This window comes from Balaenoptera physalus (genome assembly GCF_965194825.1).
Source record: "Balaenoptera physalus genome assembly, chromosome: 1".
In the NCBI taxonomy this organism is placed as follows: domain Eukaryota; kingdom Metazoa; phylum Chordata; class Mammalia; order Artiodactyla; family Balaenopteridae; genus Balaenoptera; species Balaenoptera physalus.
The window spans coordinates 87510981-87526994 of NC_138882.1; the positions used below are offsets into that span (position 1 = coordinate 87510981).

At 41.5% G+C, this 16014-nt stretch overlaps 1 protein-coding gene across 6 annotated transcripts in view; it reads right to left on the reverse strand.

Annotated features, from left to right (window-relative positions):
• The window catches only part of SETDB1 (SET domain bifurcated histone lysine methyltransferase 1), a 34559-nt gene that overhangs the window by 5273 nt on the left and 13272 nt on the right, over positions 1-16014 (reverse strand). For 3 of the 6 annotated variants that reach the window (XM_082474177.1, XM_082474175.1, XM_082474176.1), the window contains exons 4-14: positions 11591-11625; positions 10546-10645; positions 9660-9785; positions 9291-9492; positions 8535-8608; positions 7405-7595; positions 6486-6615; positions 5641-5806; positions 5399-5557; positions 4143-4766; positions 3570-3686 (exon numbers count right to left, since the gene is read on the reverse strand). In XM_082474177.1, the coding sequence (XP_082330303.1) occupies positions 3570-3686; positions 4143-4766; positions 5399-5557; positions 5641-5806; positions 6486-6615; positions 7405-7595; positions 8535-8608; positions 9291-9492; positions 9660-9785; positions 10546-10645; positions 11591-11625 (1924 nt within the window). The remainder of the gene's footprint in view (positions 1-3569; positions 3687-4142; positions 4767-5398; positions 5558-5640; positions 5807-6485; positions 6616-7404; positions 7596-8534; positions 8609-9290; positions 9493-9659; positions 9786-10545; positions 10646-11590; positions 11626-16014) is intronic. The other 3 variants (XM_082474178.1, XM_082474179.1, XM_082474180.1) reach the window with 3 other exon arrangements.

A 16014-nucleotide genomic window follows, 5' to 3' on the forward strand; every position in this document is an offset into this window, starting at 1 on the left:
AAAACAGGATCAGCTTGGAAGCAACAAGGCCAGAATTTGAACTCAGGTCTAACCACCACATGAGATTTTCAGAGTAGCTATACTGAGTATCATTCATTCATTCATTCAACAAAATTTGAATGGTTACTATATGCCATACACTGGGTAAATTAGCTGCTGGTGATACAATGGTGAGCAAGAGAGACAAGGTTCCTGCCCTCATGGAGATTACCTTCTAGCAGAAAAGAGAACAAAAACAAGTCAACAAATAAAATAAAGTTGTCACAGATACTAAAGGACACACTCTCAATGAGAGAATTAAGGGAGTGAAAATGACCTAGTTTTAGAGTGACCAGGAAAGGCTTCTCTGAGGAGGTGAGATTAAAGCTGAGAACTCAAGGTTAAAGAAGATAATCATGCAAACAACAGTGGAAGGATGCCCAGAAGAGGGCACAGTACGTACAAAGCCTCTTGAGGTAGGCTGGCAAACACTGGGTGAACTGGATCCAGGCACTGAAGAATATCAGTGTGGTTGGAACAGTTTTCGAAGTAGAGAGATAGGAAGGGGCCAGATAGTACATTGTCTTGTGATCCAAGATTAAGAGTCAGAATAATATCCAAAGTGCAGTGGAAAGCTTTTAAAGAGTTTTAAGCAGGGGAGTGACATATTTGTGGTTATTTGAAAATATTCTTATGAAACATTTCAAACATGTAAAAAAGATATAATGAACAGGCACCTACTACTCAGCATTATCAAATCTAAATGTTGTTAAAAGATTCAATTTTCTTTGTTTATAATTAAAACATAAATGATACAATGCAGCTAAAGCTAACAGGTGTCTTTTCCTTTGTTTAGTTTTCAATATGCACTCAGCTCAAATTTATGTCCTGATTTTCCCAGTAGTCTCAATCTCCTCTGAAGATACTCAAACCCATCAGGTTTTCTATCAAGCCCCCTTTCCCAGAAGTCTCTCCTGCAGCCAAATCTGACCTGCTCTGACACTGGCCGTTCTCTACATCTGGTGCACAGCTGTCAGCCTGGAAGACCCCCTGACTTCCCTATCATGTGGGATTCCCCTCACTCCTCTTTTGAGCTGGAGCCTCTGTTTCCTGGATCAGTATATGCCTTCTTCTCTCTTGTCTTTTTCCCCCATTTTAGTAAACATTTCCAGTAATTTTCTGAGAGAGAAAATAATGGAAAATTTTGAGGTATTTCATGTCTAAAAAATGTCTTTAGGGACTCCCCTGGTGGCGCAGTGGTTAACAATCTGCCTGCCAATGCAGGAGACAAAGGTTTGATCCCTGGTCCGGGAAGATCCCACATGCCACGGAGCAACTAAGCCCGTGTGCCACAACTACTGAGCCTGTGCTCTAGAGCCCACAAGCCACAAATATTGAGCCTGCGCGCCACAACTACTGAAGCCCACGAGCCCTAGAGCCCACGCACCCCAACTACCGAAGCCTACGCGCTCTAAGGCCCACATGCCACAACTACTGAGCCTGCGTGCTGCAACAATTGAAGCCCGCGTGTGTAGAGTCCGCGCTCCGCAACAAAAGAAGCCTGCGCAACACAATGAAGAGTAGCCCCCGCTCGCCACAACTAGAGAAAGCCTGTGTGCAGCAACGAAGACCCAACGCAGCCAAAACCAAATAAATTAAAAAAAAAAAAAAAAAAGGCTTTAGCCTACTTTAACCAACAACTGATAGCTTTCCTGGGTTTAGAACTCTAGGTTAGAAATAATTTTCCTTAGAATTCTGAACAGATTCCTTAATTGCCATCTAGCTTCCAATGTTATTTTGAGAAGGCCGAAGTCACTTTGAATTCTTTTCTTTTTTTTTTTGAATTCTTGTTTCTTTTGTGGTCTCCTTCTCTTCTCTACAAGGTTTTAGTATTTTCTTTTTGCCCTCAGTGTTCTGTGGACACAACGATCACATTTTATCATCATGTGTTTTAGTGGGGATCTATTTTCATCTGTTATGCTAGGACCTGATTGGCCTTTTCACTTTGGAAACACAGTCCCTTCCATTATGGGAAAACATCTGAATTATTTCACTGATGATTCTTTCCTTTTCTGTCCTCTGTTAATTATGTATCTTGAGCACTAGGCTAATTAGTTCACATATTCATATAGACCCAGCTTACCACATTATATCCCACTTTTTCACTGTCCTCCTCTTTCCCTGACCTGTCCTTCTCAATCTCACACGCTGGCTCCACCTCCTCTGCTCAATTTCTAGTTGGAGAGCCCAGGGCTTACTCTGTGCCCCTTCTCTTTTCTATTATCAATATTCTCTCTAGATGAACTCGTCCAGGCTTTAACTACCACTCCTGAGCTGATGACTCCTAATTCTTTATGCCCAATCCTTACACTTCTCTTCAGAAGTCTCAATGCCTTTTTTTCTTAAAAAAAAAAAAAAATCAAATAAATAAATTTATTTGGCTCCGTTGGGTCTTTGTTGCTGCGCGCAGGCTTTCTCTAGTTGCAGCGAGTGGGGGCTACTCTTTGTTGCGGTGTGCGGGCTTCTCATTGTGGTGGCTTCTCTTGTTGCTGAGCACGGGCTCTAGGCTCGTGGGTTTCAGTAGTTGTGGCACATGGTCTCAGTAGTTGTGGCTCACAGGCTCTAGAGTGCCAGCTCAGTAGTTGTGGCGCATGGGCTTAGTTGCTCTGCGGCATGTGGGATCTTCCCGGGGCAGGGCTCGAACCTGTGTCCCCTGCACTGGCAGCCGGATTCTTAACCACTGCGCCACCAGGGAAGTCCTCAATGCCTTCTTGACATTTCCACTTGGGTTGCCTGACGGGCATCTCAGACTTAACATGGCCAGAACAGAAGCTGAATTTTACTCAGACCTGACACTCTAGCTCTAGTCTTCCATCTCGGTAAAAAGCACCAGCATCCACTTAGTTGCTCAAGTATAAAATTTAGGACTTGTCCTTGATTCTGTTCTTTCCCTCCCATTCCGCAATCTATGAAGTTCTGCAGCTCTACCTCCAAGTGCATCCCCAAGTGTATCCGCTTTCATCTCTACTGCCACCTTCATTCTAGTACAAGCCCCAGCAACCACCACTTCTTACCTATGTTCCTGAAAGTATCTAATTGGTCTACCAAATTCTACTTTTGCTGCCCTAAAGACTTATTTTTCATAGAGAAGTCAGAGTAATCTTTGAAAGGCAGATCACATCATTTGCCTGCTTAAAATTCTCTAACAGCTTCCCATCACATCATGAATTTGACTCTAATTTTTATTCTGATTTACAAAGTCCTATATAATCAGGTCTCCTCTCTGAACACATCTTGCTTGCCAGAGTAAACCACAATGTTAGAATAATCGTACAGCTCTGAAATCAAGGTGATCTTTTACTGCAACAAAAAATTGCTAGATACTATTCAATCATTATATGTATTCATTTCGAGGAAAGCTCAAGGAAGAAACATGTGCTGGGAATTCAGTAACTAAGGCTTAATTGATAAAATGTCTGTATCAGTTATCCTATTTTTGGCTCCAATTTTTAGAATTCTGATGGTTGTTACAAGCACAGAAAAACAAGAATTCAGTCTCTGAGGTGCTTCACTTTCCCCTGACTACTTACCCTGTGGGCAGACACTCTTCTAGTCTCTTGTACTGGTAGCCAGAGTTAGGGTTGATTTGGCCGCCTGGGGTGCAGGCTGTAGCCTGGATAGTTAGCTGATGGCAGGCACACTTAGACCTGTATAAAATAGAAGGGTACAACAGCTACAGCTGTGAGACTTTCTTTAGAGGCAGGAAGTTACTACTGATAAAAGGATGGTGATAAAGTAGTGAAATTTCTTTTTCTTCTTGCATACATGTAAATGAGAAAGGAAAAGACAGTAAGAATATGACAGAGTGAGAATAAGATAAAGAGACAGAGAACAAAACAAGTGGCAACCAAAAGCATAATGGAGGGAAGCAAAAGAAAAGGAGAATCAGAGAAACGAACATAAGACACATGCACCCAAGGTTAAGCTGTGGGGCCCCAGCCTCTCAGTCTCATAGTTTTCATGGAGGCCTTATGGCAGGAGCTCCAGCTAAGGAGGTAAAGGGAGGTGAGGAAAGGAGGAGTGCAGTATAAGGCAAAGAAGTGGAAAGAAAGACAATCACAACAAAGTTGGAGGCATGGCCAGCAATTCCTTAACCAACTCACTTGTCCCGGCACCCATCTTTGCAGTCACAGCCAACCAGAAATTCAGGGCCTGTGTTAATGAAAACACCCTTGCCCGGGATTCGTTCCTTGCTGTAGGCCACCTGAGGTGGGGGAGTTGTGTCAATCTCATTGACACAGGACAGAGGAACATCTTCCTTCCCATAGGTGATGTCCAAAATATAGTAAAAAGGCTTATAGGGCTGAAACTTTCGGTCCACAAGAACATATGGATCCAAACAGAACATCTCCAGGAAGAGGAAGTCACAGCCAGTCTCAAAAAGGTAGCGCTCAATCTCTTGCATTGTCCGAAGGCAGAGGCCACAGGGTGTCTTATAGATAACATGAAAGCCCATCTTGCGGTTAACTCGGCGCCGGGCTGTCATCCGCCGGAAGTCATATAGTAGTGGGACTAGGAGAGGGTTCTTGCCCCGATACTGCTCATTTCTCATAGGTCTGACTCGAGACAGACAAGTATAGCTGCAGACATGAGGTAAGTAGAAAAGCTTCTCCATGGGGGCGCGGTAGGAGGGCTCTGCCGGGGCCCGCTCCAGCATGCCATGGAAGGCTGGGGGTGCTGGGGGAGCTGGGGGTGCTGGGGCAGAGGTTGTGGATCCTAAAGGTGATCTGCAAATGAGATGCAAGAATTCAGATAAGAAAGCAATAGCACCTCTCTGGTGTACACTTAGCCCATCAGCTGGCTCAACCACTTCTCTAACCTTTCAAATAGCTGTCCTCTTAAAGCTAAAGATGATACAAGAAAGTCAAATTTCCCCTTGCCTTACTAAACCTGGACAATGACACGCTCTGGTTACTCTTCAGTGACTGATAATATCTCTATTTCAACAGCATACATTTTCCTAAAATTTTTTTTGCCTGTGACTTATGGAAGTAGAGTCCAGTCTTCTACTAATGCTAGTTTTTCCTGCTATGTGTCCTATAAATGCCCTGACTCCCACGATTCAAGGAAAGAGGCTACAGAGTTCCCTTTCTATTGTATCAATGATGACACCATATTCAATAAGCAATCTTAACAAATGACTTTCTGGTGATTGTATTTTTAGGCACCTAGTTTCTAATTCAATTATTTTTACATTCTGTTTCCTGGAAACGTCCAAGGTTAAAGCTTCCTTTTCAAGTTCAAACTTCTCACCATCATAATCTTAACTAGACCCCTTGTGGCCAAGGAACCTCCCTATACAGTGACCACTCAGTCCACGCTGCCAACACCCCCAACAGAGAGCCTGAGATTTTCTCACCTATGTGTCTGACTGATCCCAGGTTTCCCACCAGGGGCATTTTCACTGAGTGCAGGGGATGTAGGGGAGGAATGACCAGAGCCCACAGATCCTGGCCGGAAGGATGTGCTTTTTTTGGCTACCTGCTTCCGAGATTGGGCAAGCTGGCTTTCCAAGCTTCTAGGAGATTAGAGATCATATAGTAAGGGATACAGAAAATACAATATGAAAGAAACCGGCGAAAAAGAAGGAATAGCACTCACTCACTGTCACCTGCCTGGGGAGACAGAGGTGGACCAGGTGGGGCAGGTGGGGCAGGTGGGGCAGGTGGAGCTGTAGGCTGAGGGGGCTCCACTGGCTTGAACTGGGTGCCAGTACTGGTCAGGTCCTGAGTGTACTGGACCACGGGACCTTTGCTCCTCACAGCACCTATAGGAAAAAGGAAATTGACCATTGAGAAGATGAAAGCTGTGTCATTTATATTCATGCACACATCTAATCCTCAATTTATATAATCTAAAAAAGCAACAATGGAAACATTTTGACTAAGTGCTAAGACTGTCGGATCTCACTATTTACACCAATGAGTGGGAATATTGGCACAGGCTGACTTTTACTTAAATAACAAGATTTTATCTTCCTGCCTCAGACGATTTACATTAGTAATTATGTTATACTTTGGTAAAATTTTTCAAAAACGCATTCTTTGATCAACTAATGTTGTCAGGAAAAATTAACCAAAAAGTATGCCAGGAGTATATAAAAACAAAAACAAAACCGGTTTGGGCTTTAAAAAAATTGACCACAGATAACACACAAAGCATATAATCTTCACGTGGATAACAGAGGTAATTACTACCAACAGTACCCCTAACCTAAGCCAGTTGTTTCAGATTTTTATGTGTTTTTTAGAACAAATCAGAGCCATAGCATGTGGAGGCAGCATCACAACTCCATCACCACTACTGGAAACAATTCAGGGCACACGTCCTGCTTTCAGTGAGTCAGTAGTGTCATCCTGGCAGACAAAGGATATAGCCATTGTACATACACCCCTTTGCTGCTCTGTCCATTTCTTCCTTCTCCCAGGGTATCTTTCAGGACATACCCATATTTGGACGTGTCCTGAGCTGTCCGCCTTGCTTCTTCTCTAGTGCAGAGGCTGAGGATGTCTTCATGCTGAACATGGGCTCCAGCCGTGTGGAGCCTCGATAGATCCATTCACATCTTTTGTCATCCTGGGGGATTGGGAGGAAGGAAAGGTGGCGGGGGGAATGGGTTAAAGGCTAGAATCTACACCGCCGCTTGTGAAGAATATATACTATGTGCTTCCCGTGGGCGAAATCTCCCTGATGAGCCCTGAATTCCCTATCTATTCAATAAACTTATGTGCCAGGCTCCATGACAGGCATCAGGAATTCAACAACAACAACAAAAAAAAAAAAAAACCCCAAAACAAAAACACATACATTCCTTGTGTAAAAAATTATAAGAGGGATAGATGTTTATATGAGTATAAGAAGTGTAACAAGGATCATAAGGCCTTAGGATCAAAGGGCTGAAATAGTTCAGACAAGAAATATAATTCTAAGAAAGGCATGAGACAGAAGAAAAGGATAGGTATAGAAGATCTAAGAGTTAAACTGGGCCTTGAAAGATCATTAAGATCTTGAATTCACTGATCCTTCTTTTCTGTCCCACTATGCTATCAAAGCCCTAACCCTGGCAAACAGAACTAGTCGCCTTCTCTGTACCTACATGCATTGTGGATACTCCTGGAGAAAAACAAAAACACTGTCATGCAGATTAGTGTCATAATTAAATTCAGGGAAATTATTTTTAATAACCACTCATACAGGAACCAAAAAAGAGATAAAGTAAAATTTGACCCAAAACAGCAAGAACAGGTAAGCGGGTAAGAAAGAGGAAAACTATGGCATTTCTACAAAATCATCATCATTATTGCCTCTTATGCTCCCCCATCTCACCCATAGCCCTGCCTCTAAAACTCCAGGGAAGAAGAGTACCAGGAAGAGGATCCTGACTAGGCTGCCGTCCACCTCCTCAACTCGGGACTTCCACCACGTGCCTTCCCACTCAGTCTTGATAAGCTGTCCACTCTTGAGCAAAACCATGGGGCGGTTGGGGTAAGCAGTGATATACTCCTCTATGAAGTCTCGGCAGGAGATGTCTTCTATGTCCTCCCAAGTCTTTTTCACTGTCCCAAGGAAGAAGTAGGGCTGAGAGAGGGCAGGTAGGGCATGTCTTGATAGGGGAAAATGGTTGGCAAGGAGACGTTTGGTATTTTTCAGGTTGGGAGGGAGAGAAAAAATAAACGAAGAAATCATAACCTCAAGGGAAGCAAAACCAAGATCACCTAAAAGTATTGAACCTAATGTGTAGATATACACTCAAATCAAGTAAATACTAAATAAGCAATATGAAAACATAGGTGAGGCACTAATTTCATAAAAATGGATGTTTCTTCTTAGGAAAAGTCAAGTGGAAATTCTTGCTAACTTGGTAAGTCTAAAGGTAAATCAAAAAGAATCAGGTGGCACCATGAAATTGATTTAAAAAAACCTGTCCTTCCTTCTCATGCTCTATCAGGCTTTTAAGGGACCCTGAATGTATTTACTGCCATGTTATGTGGAAACACAGCCATGTTAGTTGACTCTTCTGCAATTAAAAACAGTCGCTTCTGTTAAGAGTCTCTCCCAAGCCAGAGTCACAAGCATAGAGGACACTATGAAGCCCCCATCTAATACAGCTTCTATGGAAAGCACCATGAGAAAGTGCTATGAAAGCACTATGCAGACTACAGATTTATACAAATGTTAGAGTAAGCATGAGACTAGGAAAGAAGTAATATCTTCTCAAACCTAAATCACTCAGAAATGAAATCAAAAGACATCTACAATATGAGCATCCACTCAAGGTCAGTCATGATCTTCTAGTGTCTGACTCTTTGGCTGCAAAGACCCAGCACTAGAGATGAGCAAGTAAAACTGTAACTCTCAAAGGACATTAATCAAACTTATCCTCTTTGAGACTAAAGCACCAAAAACATTAGGGCCTTTTAATTGGTTGTCTTAAGAAGAAATACAAGGTAAAGGAGGAAATGGATAGAACTAAGGAAGAAAGGAGGGACACTCACGTGGCCGGCAAATGGGATACAGTTCAGACTGTGTAACATAGGAAGCGTAGCCATCATCAAAGAAAATGAGAAACCTATAAGGAAAGAGTGATGGTAGAAAGATTGGGGGTTATGATATTTAACATGACCGACAGAAATTATCTTATTATAGCTTCCACGCCTCTGGATCACAAACAGGACACACTCCAGGGAAGATGTTTGGGGCACTACTTTCTTCCTACTATTCTCTCTTCCCACCCCAAGAGTTAAGAATTCTCCCTTAGGTTAGCAGATGCAAACTATTACATATAGAATGGATAAACAATAAGGTCCTACTGTATGGCACAGGGAACTATATTTAATATCTTGTGATAAACCATAATGGAAAAGAATATTAGAATTCTCCCTTAATCTAACCAACATATCCCCACTTTCCCAAAAGCTATTTATTCTCATTACACTGTCGGATTCCTACACTACTGAAAAACATTTAGTCTCCATTTCTTCCTTCTATATGTATTCTCTATTCCCCCTAACCATTAATCAATCTGAATTACTCTCCCCTACCTAGTTTTCCCCTTGAGAAAAGGAGAAAAAAGGGGTGGTGGGGGGGGAAGCGAGAAAGAATCATCCACATGACTCCATGGCAAAGAAAGCGTTTCTGCCCACTGGGGACTAAGAACACAAAAGCTAATTGTGAGATCTGGACTGTGGCTTGAACAGGGCAGGTGCTGTGCTCCCGGCTCCCACTCTCTTTACAATCCTCTGTCCAGGTACCTGAGCTTGTTTTTGACGTTTGGTGTCTCAGCTACAATGCCAGCGTAGAGCCAGACCTGATTCCCATCTTTGTATTTGGCCACTACTCGACTGCCCACATACAGCTTGTCAGCAGGAGGGTGGTAATCATAGGCAATATGGTTCCCTGACAGAAGACTCTTTCCTTTGTTGTCAAATTTCACCTTGTACTTCTTTCCTGGCCCTGAGTAAAAGGGAAAGATAAACAAAAAATTTTAAAAACCATCAGTTTCTGTGTGAATCCTGGTTGCTACGTGAGAGACAAAAGGCAAGGCTATGGGGAAAAGAAACAATCAGCATTGGAGACCTGCAGGTTGTCTTTCATTAGTTCTTCCTCTAGCTTGAACATACCAACCGTCTGGATGGCAATAAGGGTGCCTTTGTGCCACGTCTTAGTTCTCTTCTTGCCCAGAATGCGCATGCTAACTACCAGGTCACCATCTTTACTCAATTCTCCAGACATTTGACTCAAGGTTCCTAGGAAGAAAGCATAAAGAGATATGGCATAGACTGGGGAAAGAATGGAAAAATAAAGAGAGTACTGGGTTATTGGGGCAAGTGGGGTAATCTTTTGATCCTTAGCCACTTTTACTGCTCTCTTGGCCAAGGGCAGAAATGTAAGACACAGCCGAATCAACTGTTTATGCTAACACGAAAAACTTGAATTGAAATTCACATGTAACTCAAGACCATCTCACTTTAACCAAATATTTCCAACTCCTTATTAATAACATTAATTACCACTCATTAAATGCCACGTAGCATTTTATAAAACATTTTCCTGGGAGGGATCTCTTAACAGCCACACTCTACAAACAAAGCTTCCCTCAGACCTCTTTTTAAGGGTTTGAGTTACTCTCTTCTCTTTAACCTTCATCTGGAAGAAGAAATCACGAGCATGGAGCTAAAAAGGTATTTGGACAAAGCCATCACACAGTAGAAAACCAGCAGACAAAAGACTTAAGCCAAGGGACTTCCCCGGTGGTCCAGTGGTTAGGACTCTGCACTTTCACTGCCGTGGGCCTAGGTTCAATACCTGGTTGGGGAACTAAGATCCCGTAAGCTATTCAGCGGGGGGAGAAAAGACAAGCAGACAGCAAGGAAAATCTGTGGTGTTAAAAGAACCAAACAGAGGTGGAGAAGGATTCTGAAATGCTAAAACAAAGCCAGTTATCCATGAAATCTCTGTGTAGGATTTCACGCCCGCACCTATACCAAGGTGCCTCCTGACTCTAACCTTTGTGTAGATCCTGGGAACTGCTCTTCTTGTTGACAGCATCCATGAACTTCTGGACATCTTGAGCTGACTTTCTTAAGGCAGCCATAGCTTCACGGAGCTGTAAGGAAGGGGATGAGGGAAACAAATTTTAAAATAGTAGCACCGGTTCTTTTTTAACATCTTTATTGGAATATAATTGCTTTACAATGTTGTGTTAGTTTCTGCTGTACAACAAAGTGAATCAGCTGTATGTATACATATATCGCCATATCTCCTCCCTCTTGTGTCTCCCTCCCACCCTCCCTATCCCCCCCCACCAGGTGGTCACAAAGCACCAAGCTGATCTCCCTGTGCGATGCAGCTGCTTCCCACTAGCCATCTATTTTACATTTGGTAGGGTATGTATGTCAATGCCACTCTCTCACTTAATCCCAGTTTACCCTTCCCCCTCCCTGCGTCCTCATGTCCATTCTCTACGTCTGCGTCTTTACTCCTGTCCTGACCCTAGGTTCATCAGAACCATTTTTTTTTTTTTTTTAGATTCCATATATATGTGTTGGCATACAGTATTTGTTTTTCTCTTTCTGATTTACTTCACTCTGTATGACAGACTCTAGGTCCACCCACCCCACTACAAATAACTCAATTTCGTTTCTTTTTATGGCTGAGTGATATTCCATTGTATATATGTAGCACCAGTTCTCGAGAATAAGAACTTGTCTTTTAAAAAGCAAAATAGAATGAGTTATGTTTAGAAGCTTATAGTTACTTTATCAGGCAAAACCTGCCCTTTCTTACAAATCTGGTTCAGAAATCAGCTTTAGGAAGCTATCCTTGATTAATTTAACTGCCAAATTCTACATTCATATAGCACTCAGTGCATGCATCTATAAGAAACTTTTGCATTCTTTTAACACCTATTAGAGAACTGCAACCCATAGGGCTGATTATGAAGGGTGAATGATAATATGCTGATGGCTGAACTGACTGAATGGTCAGGCCAAAAGTTTCTCCCATTTTCATAGTCTTATCTCTCACCCTTCTCTTACCCATCCCAACTTACCTTCTGGTCTTTTGGAGTTCTGCTCCCAGCATCACCTACAGATGAGAAAAACTCTGAGTGTAAGGGACTTACACATAAGAATTTCCAAGAAATCAAGAACTAAGCTACTTAACAGGATTACCATGGAAACATTATTGATAACAACTGAAAACTAGATATAGATATACATATCTATGTGAAAGTACCAAAAGCATTCAGAAAGATACACAGCAAATAGGTAACAGTGCTTACCTGGGGATAAAGTACTGGGACAGGTGATATTCTGTGGGATTTGGGGTTTTCAAATATTTGAATTCTTTTTTTTAAAAATTTGTTTATTTTTATTTTTTGGCTGTGTTGGGTCTTTGTTGCTATGTGCGGCCTTTCTCTAGTTGCGGCGAGCGGGGGCTACTCTTCGTTGCGGTGCATGGGCTTCTCATTGTGGTGGCTTCTCTTGTTCAGGAGCACAGGCTCTAGGCACTTGGGCTTCAGTAGTTGTGGCACACGGGCTCAGGAGTTGTGGCTCGCGGGCTCTAGAGCACAGGCTCAGCAGTTGTGGCACATGGGCTTAGTCGCTCCACGGCATGTGGGATCGTCCCAGACCAGGGTTCGAACCCGTGTCCCCTGCATTGGCAGGTGGATTCTTAACCACTGCGCCACCAGGGAAGCCCAAATATTTGAATTCTTATAACAATAATTTATTTATGGGTTATTTGAATGATTTGAAAAATGAAATATAGTCAGTGAATTAAGCAAAAATGTTTCTTCTTGAGTAGTGCTGTCCAACAGAACTTCCTGCCATGATAAACATGTTCTGTATCTACACTGTCCAATATGTTAAAATTTGGCTACTAAGCACGTGAAATGAATTTTAAATTTTACTAAAAAATTTTAAAAAATCAGGTATAATTCACATACCAAGAAATTTACCCATTTAAAATGTTTAATTCAGTGGTTTTTAGTATATTCACAAGGTTGTACAACCACCACCACTATCTAATTCTAGAACATTTTCATCACCCTGAAAAGAAACCCCACTAACGAGTATGGGGTTTCTTTTTGGAGTGATGAAAATACCCATTAGCACTCACTCCCCATTCCACCCTTCCCACAACCCCCAGCAACCATTAATCTACTTTGTGTCTCTATGGATTTGCCTATTCTGGATATTTCATATAAACGGAGTCATATTATATGTGGTGCATCATATCAGATTCATCTATGTTGCAACATTTATCAGCACTTCATTCCTTTATATGATTGAATAATATTCCATTGTATGGCTATGCCATATTTTATTTATCCATTCATCAGTTGATGGACATTTGGGTTGTTTCCACTTTTTGGCTGTTATGAATAATGATGATAGGCACATTTGAATATCAGTTTTTATGTGGGCATATGTTCTCATTTCTCTTGGGTATATGGCTAGGAGTGGAATTGCTAGGCCATAAGGTTTAACCTTTTGGGGAACTGAAAGATTTGTCCAAACTGGCTGTACCATTTTACATTCCCACAAGCAATTTAGAGGGTTCCAATTTCTCCACATCCTTGTCAACACTTATTACTGTCTATCTTTTTAACTACAGCTATCCTAATAAGTATAAAGTAGTTTTGACTTGCCTTTCCTTAACAACTAATGATGTTGAACATCTTTTCATATACTTATTGGTCATTTTCACATCTTCTTTGAAGAAATATCTATTCAAATCTTTTGCCCATTTTTAATTGGGTCATTTGTCTTTTTACTCTTGAGTTGTAAGAGTTCTTTATACATTCTGGAAAATACTAGGCTTCACATTTCACATAATTTATTTTTTTATTTTTGGCCACACCATGTGGCTTGCGGGATCTTAGTTCCCTGACCAGGGATTGAACCTGGGCCCTTGGCAGTGAAAGTGTGGAGTTCTAACCACTGGACTGCCAGGGAATTCCCACATTTCACATAATTTAAATAGCCACATGTGGATAGTGGCTACTGTATCGTACAGTGAAATTTTAGATATTTATAACATATATTTAAAAATGGGGGGACTTCCTTGGTGGTCCAATGGTTAAGAATCCGCCTTCCAACGCAGGGGACGCAGGTTTGATCCTGGTCGGGGAACTAAGATCCCACATGCTGTGGAGCAACTAAACCTGCACACTGCAACTACTGAGCCTGTGCGCTCTGTAGCCCACACACCACAACTAGAGAGAAGCCCGCACACTGTGACGAAAGATCCTGCATGCTGCAATGAAGATCCCATGAGCCACAACTAAGACCTGACGCAGCCAAATAATAAATTAAAAAAAAAAAGGAAGGCAATGGTGGTAATCATTTTGCAATAAACATACATATCAAATCATTATGTCTTATACCTTAAACTAATACTGTATTATTTGTCAATTATATCTCAATAAAACTGGGGGAGGGAGTAGCAAAAATAAATAAATAAATAAAAACAAAAATGGAAAGTAATGTAAATTTCTGAAAATAACAAAAATAGTTAAATAAACTACAACATATCTAAATGAGGTTCATAAAGAAACTTCAATAACGTGAGGCAATGCTAATGATATATATTAAGTTTTAAAAGTTAGGATACGAAATTATTTATTTGATATGAACTCAACCTTGGAGAGAATACACAGACACACCTGTGCATGTGCACACATTCCTCAAAGAACTGTGACTATGGCATATGATTAATACCTGTTATCTTAGAACTCCACAACTGTAAAAGGCTTCAAAACACATGTTCTATATTTGAGGACAAATTAAGGAAGAACGGTTATTAATCTTGCAGGGATTTTTACCTTTAAAATATATTTAGATACATTCATGTGGTAAAAAATTCAAACATTATAAAAGGACACACAATCAAAAATAAGTCTCCCTCCCACCCCTGCTTCTCGTTACTTGCCTCAGAAATAACCAATATTAACAGTATCTTTTGCAGCCAAAGATATTCTGCAAAGTTACATATGTATTCTAGCCTGCCTTCATCCTTTTACTCACACTCAACATGCAGTTTTTTTTTTAATAAATTTATTTATTTATGTATGTATGTATCTATGTATGTCTGTCTGCACTGGGTCTTTGTTGCTGCGCGCAGGCTTTCTCTATTTGTGGCAAGCGGGGGTTACTCTTTGTTGCAGTGTGCGGGTTTCTCATTGCAATGACCTTTCTTGTTGTGGAGCATGGGCTCTAGGTGCGTGGGCTTCAGTAGTTGTGGCACACAGGCTCAGTAGTTGTGGCTCGCGGGCTCTAGAGCACAGGCTTAGGAGTTGTGGCGCATGGGCTTAGTTGCTCCATGGCATGTGGGATCTTCCCAGACAAGGGCTCGAACCCGTGTCCTCTGCATTGGCAGGCAGATTCTTAACCACTGCGCCACCAGGGAAGTCCCAACATGCAGTTTTTTTGTTTTTATTTTTGGCTGCATCGGGTCTTAGCTGCAGCATGCAGGATCTTTGTTGTGGCATGCAGGATCTTTCGTTACGGTGCGTGGGCTCTTCGTTGTGGCACACGGGATTCTCTAGTTGTGGTGCACAGGCTCCAGAGCGTGCATGCTCTAGAGCTCGTGGGCTCTGTAGTTTGCGGCACGCGGGCTCTCTGGTTGAGGCGCACAGGCTTAGCTGCCCCACGGCATGTGGGATCTTAGTTCCCCAACCAGGGATTGAACCTGCATCCCCTGCATTGGAAGGCGTATTCTTAACCACTGGACCACCAGGGAAGTCCCCTTTATGCAGTTTTTATGTTGCTTTTTATCTCCACCCTTAAAATAACTAGGAAAGTATTCCCTATCAGGACCTACAAATCTGATTCTTTTTTCCCCCAATTTTTTTTATTGTGGCAAAATACACATAACACAGAATTTACCACCTTAACCATTTTTAAGTGCACAGTTCAGTGGTATTAAGTACATTCATGTCACTGTGCAACTATTACCATCAGTCATCTCCAGAACTCTAAGTCACCAAGTTAAGACATGAGGAACAGGACAGAGGGAGGCATGAGGGAGTATAGTCATCTGCATGAAAGGTCTGAATTAAATGGCCAGCTTTGCTAAATATAAGCAGAAACTTTACACCAATAAATTAAATACTTAAGAAAAAATATATAAATTACTAGAAAATTACAAGTTACCAAATCTGACTCAAAGAAATAGAAAAGCTTTGCGCAAAGTAAATAGATTCCTAGATGGCTTCACAGGCAAATTCTATCAAACATTCAAGGGATACATAATTCCAATTTTGCAAACACTTCCCAAAAACTAAAAGGAGAAATACTGCCTATTCCACTCTACAAGGCCACCAAAATCTCAATATTGAAATCACAGAAGGGCAGTACCAAAAAAAAAAAAATTATAGGCATATCTCTGTTATAAAAGTGAAGATGCAAAAATCCTAAATATCAGCACAACAAATCCAGAAATGTTTAAAAAAGATATATTTAGTTGGAG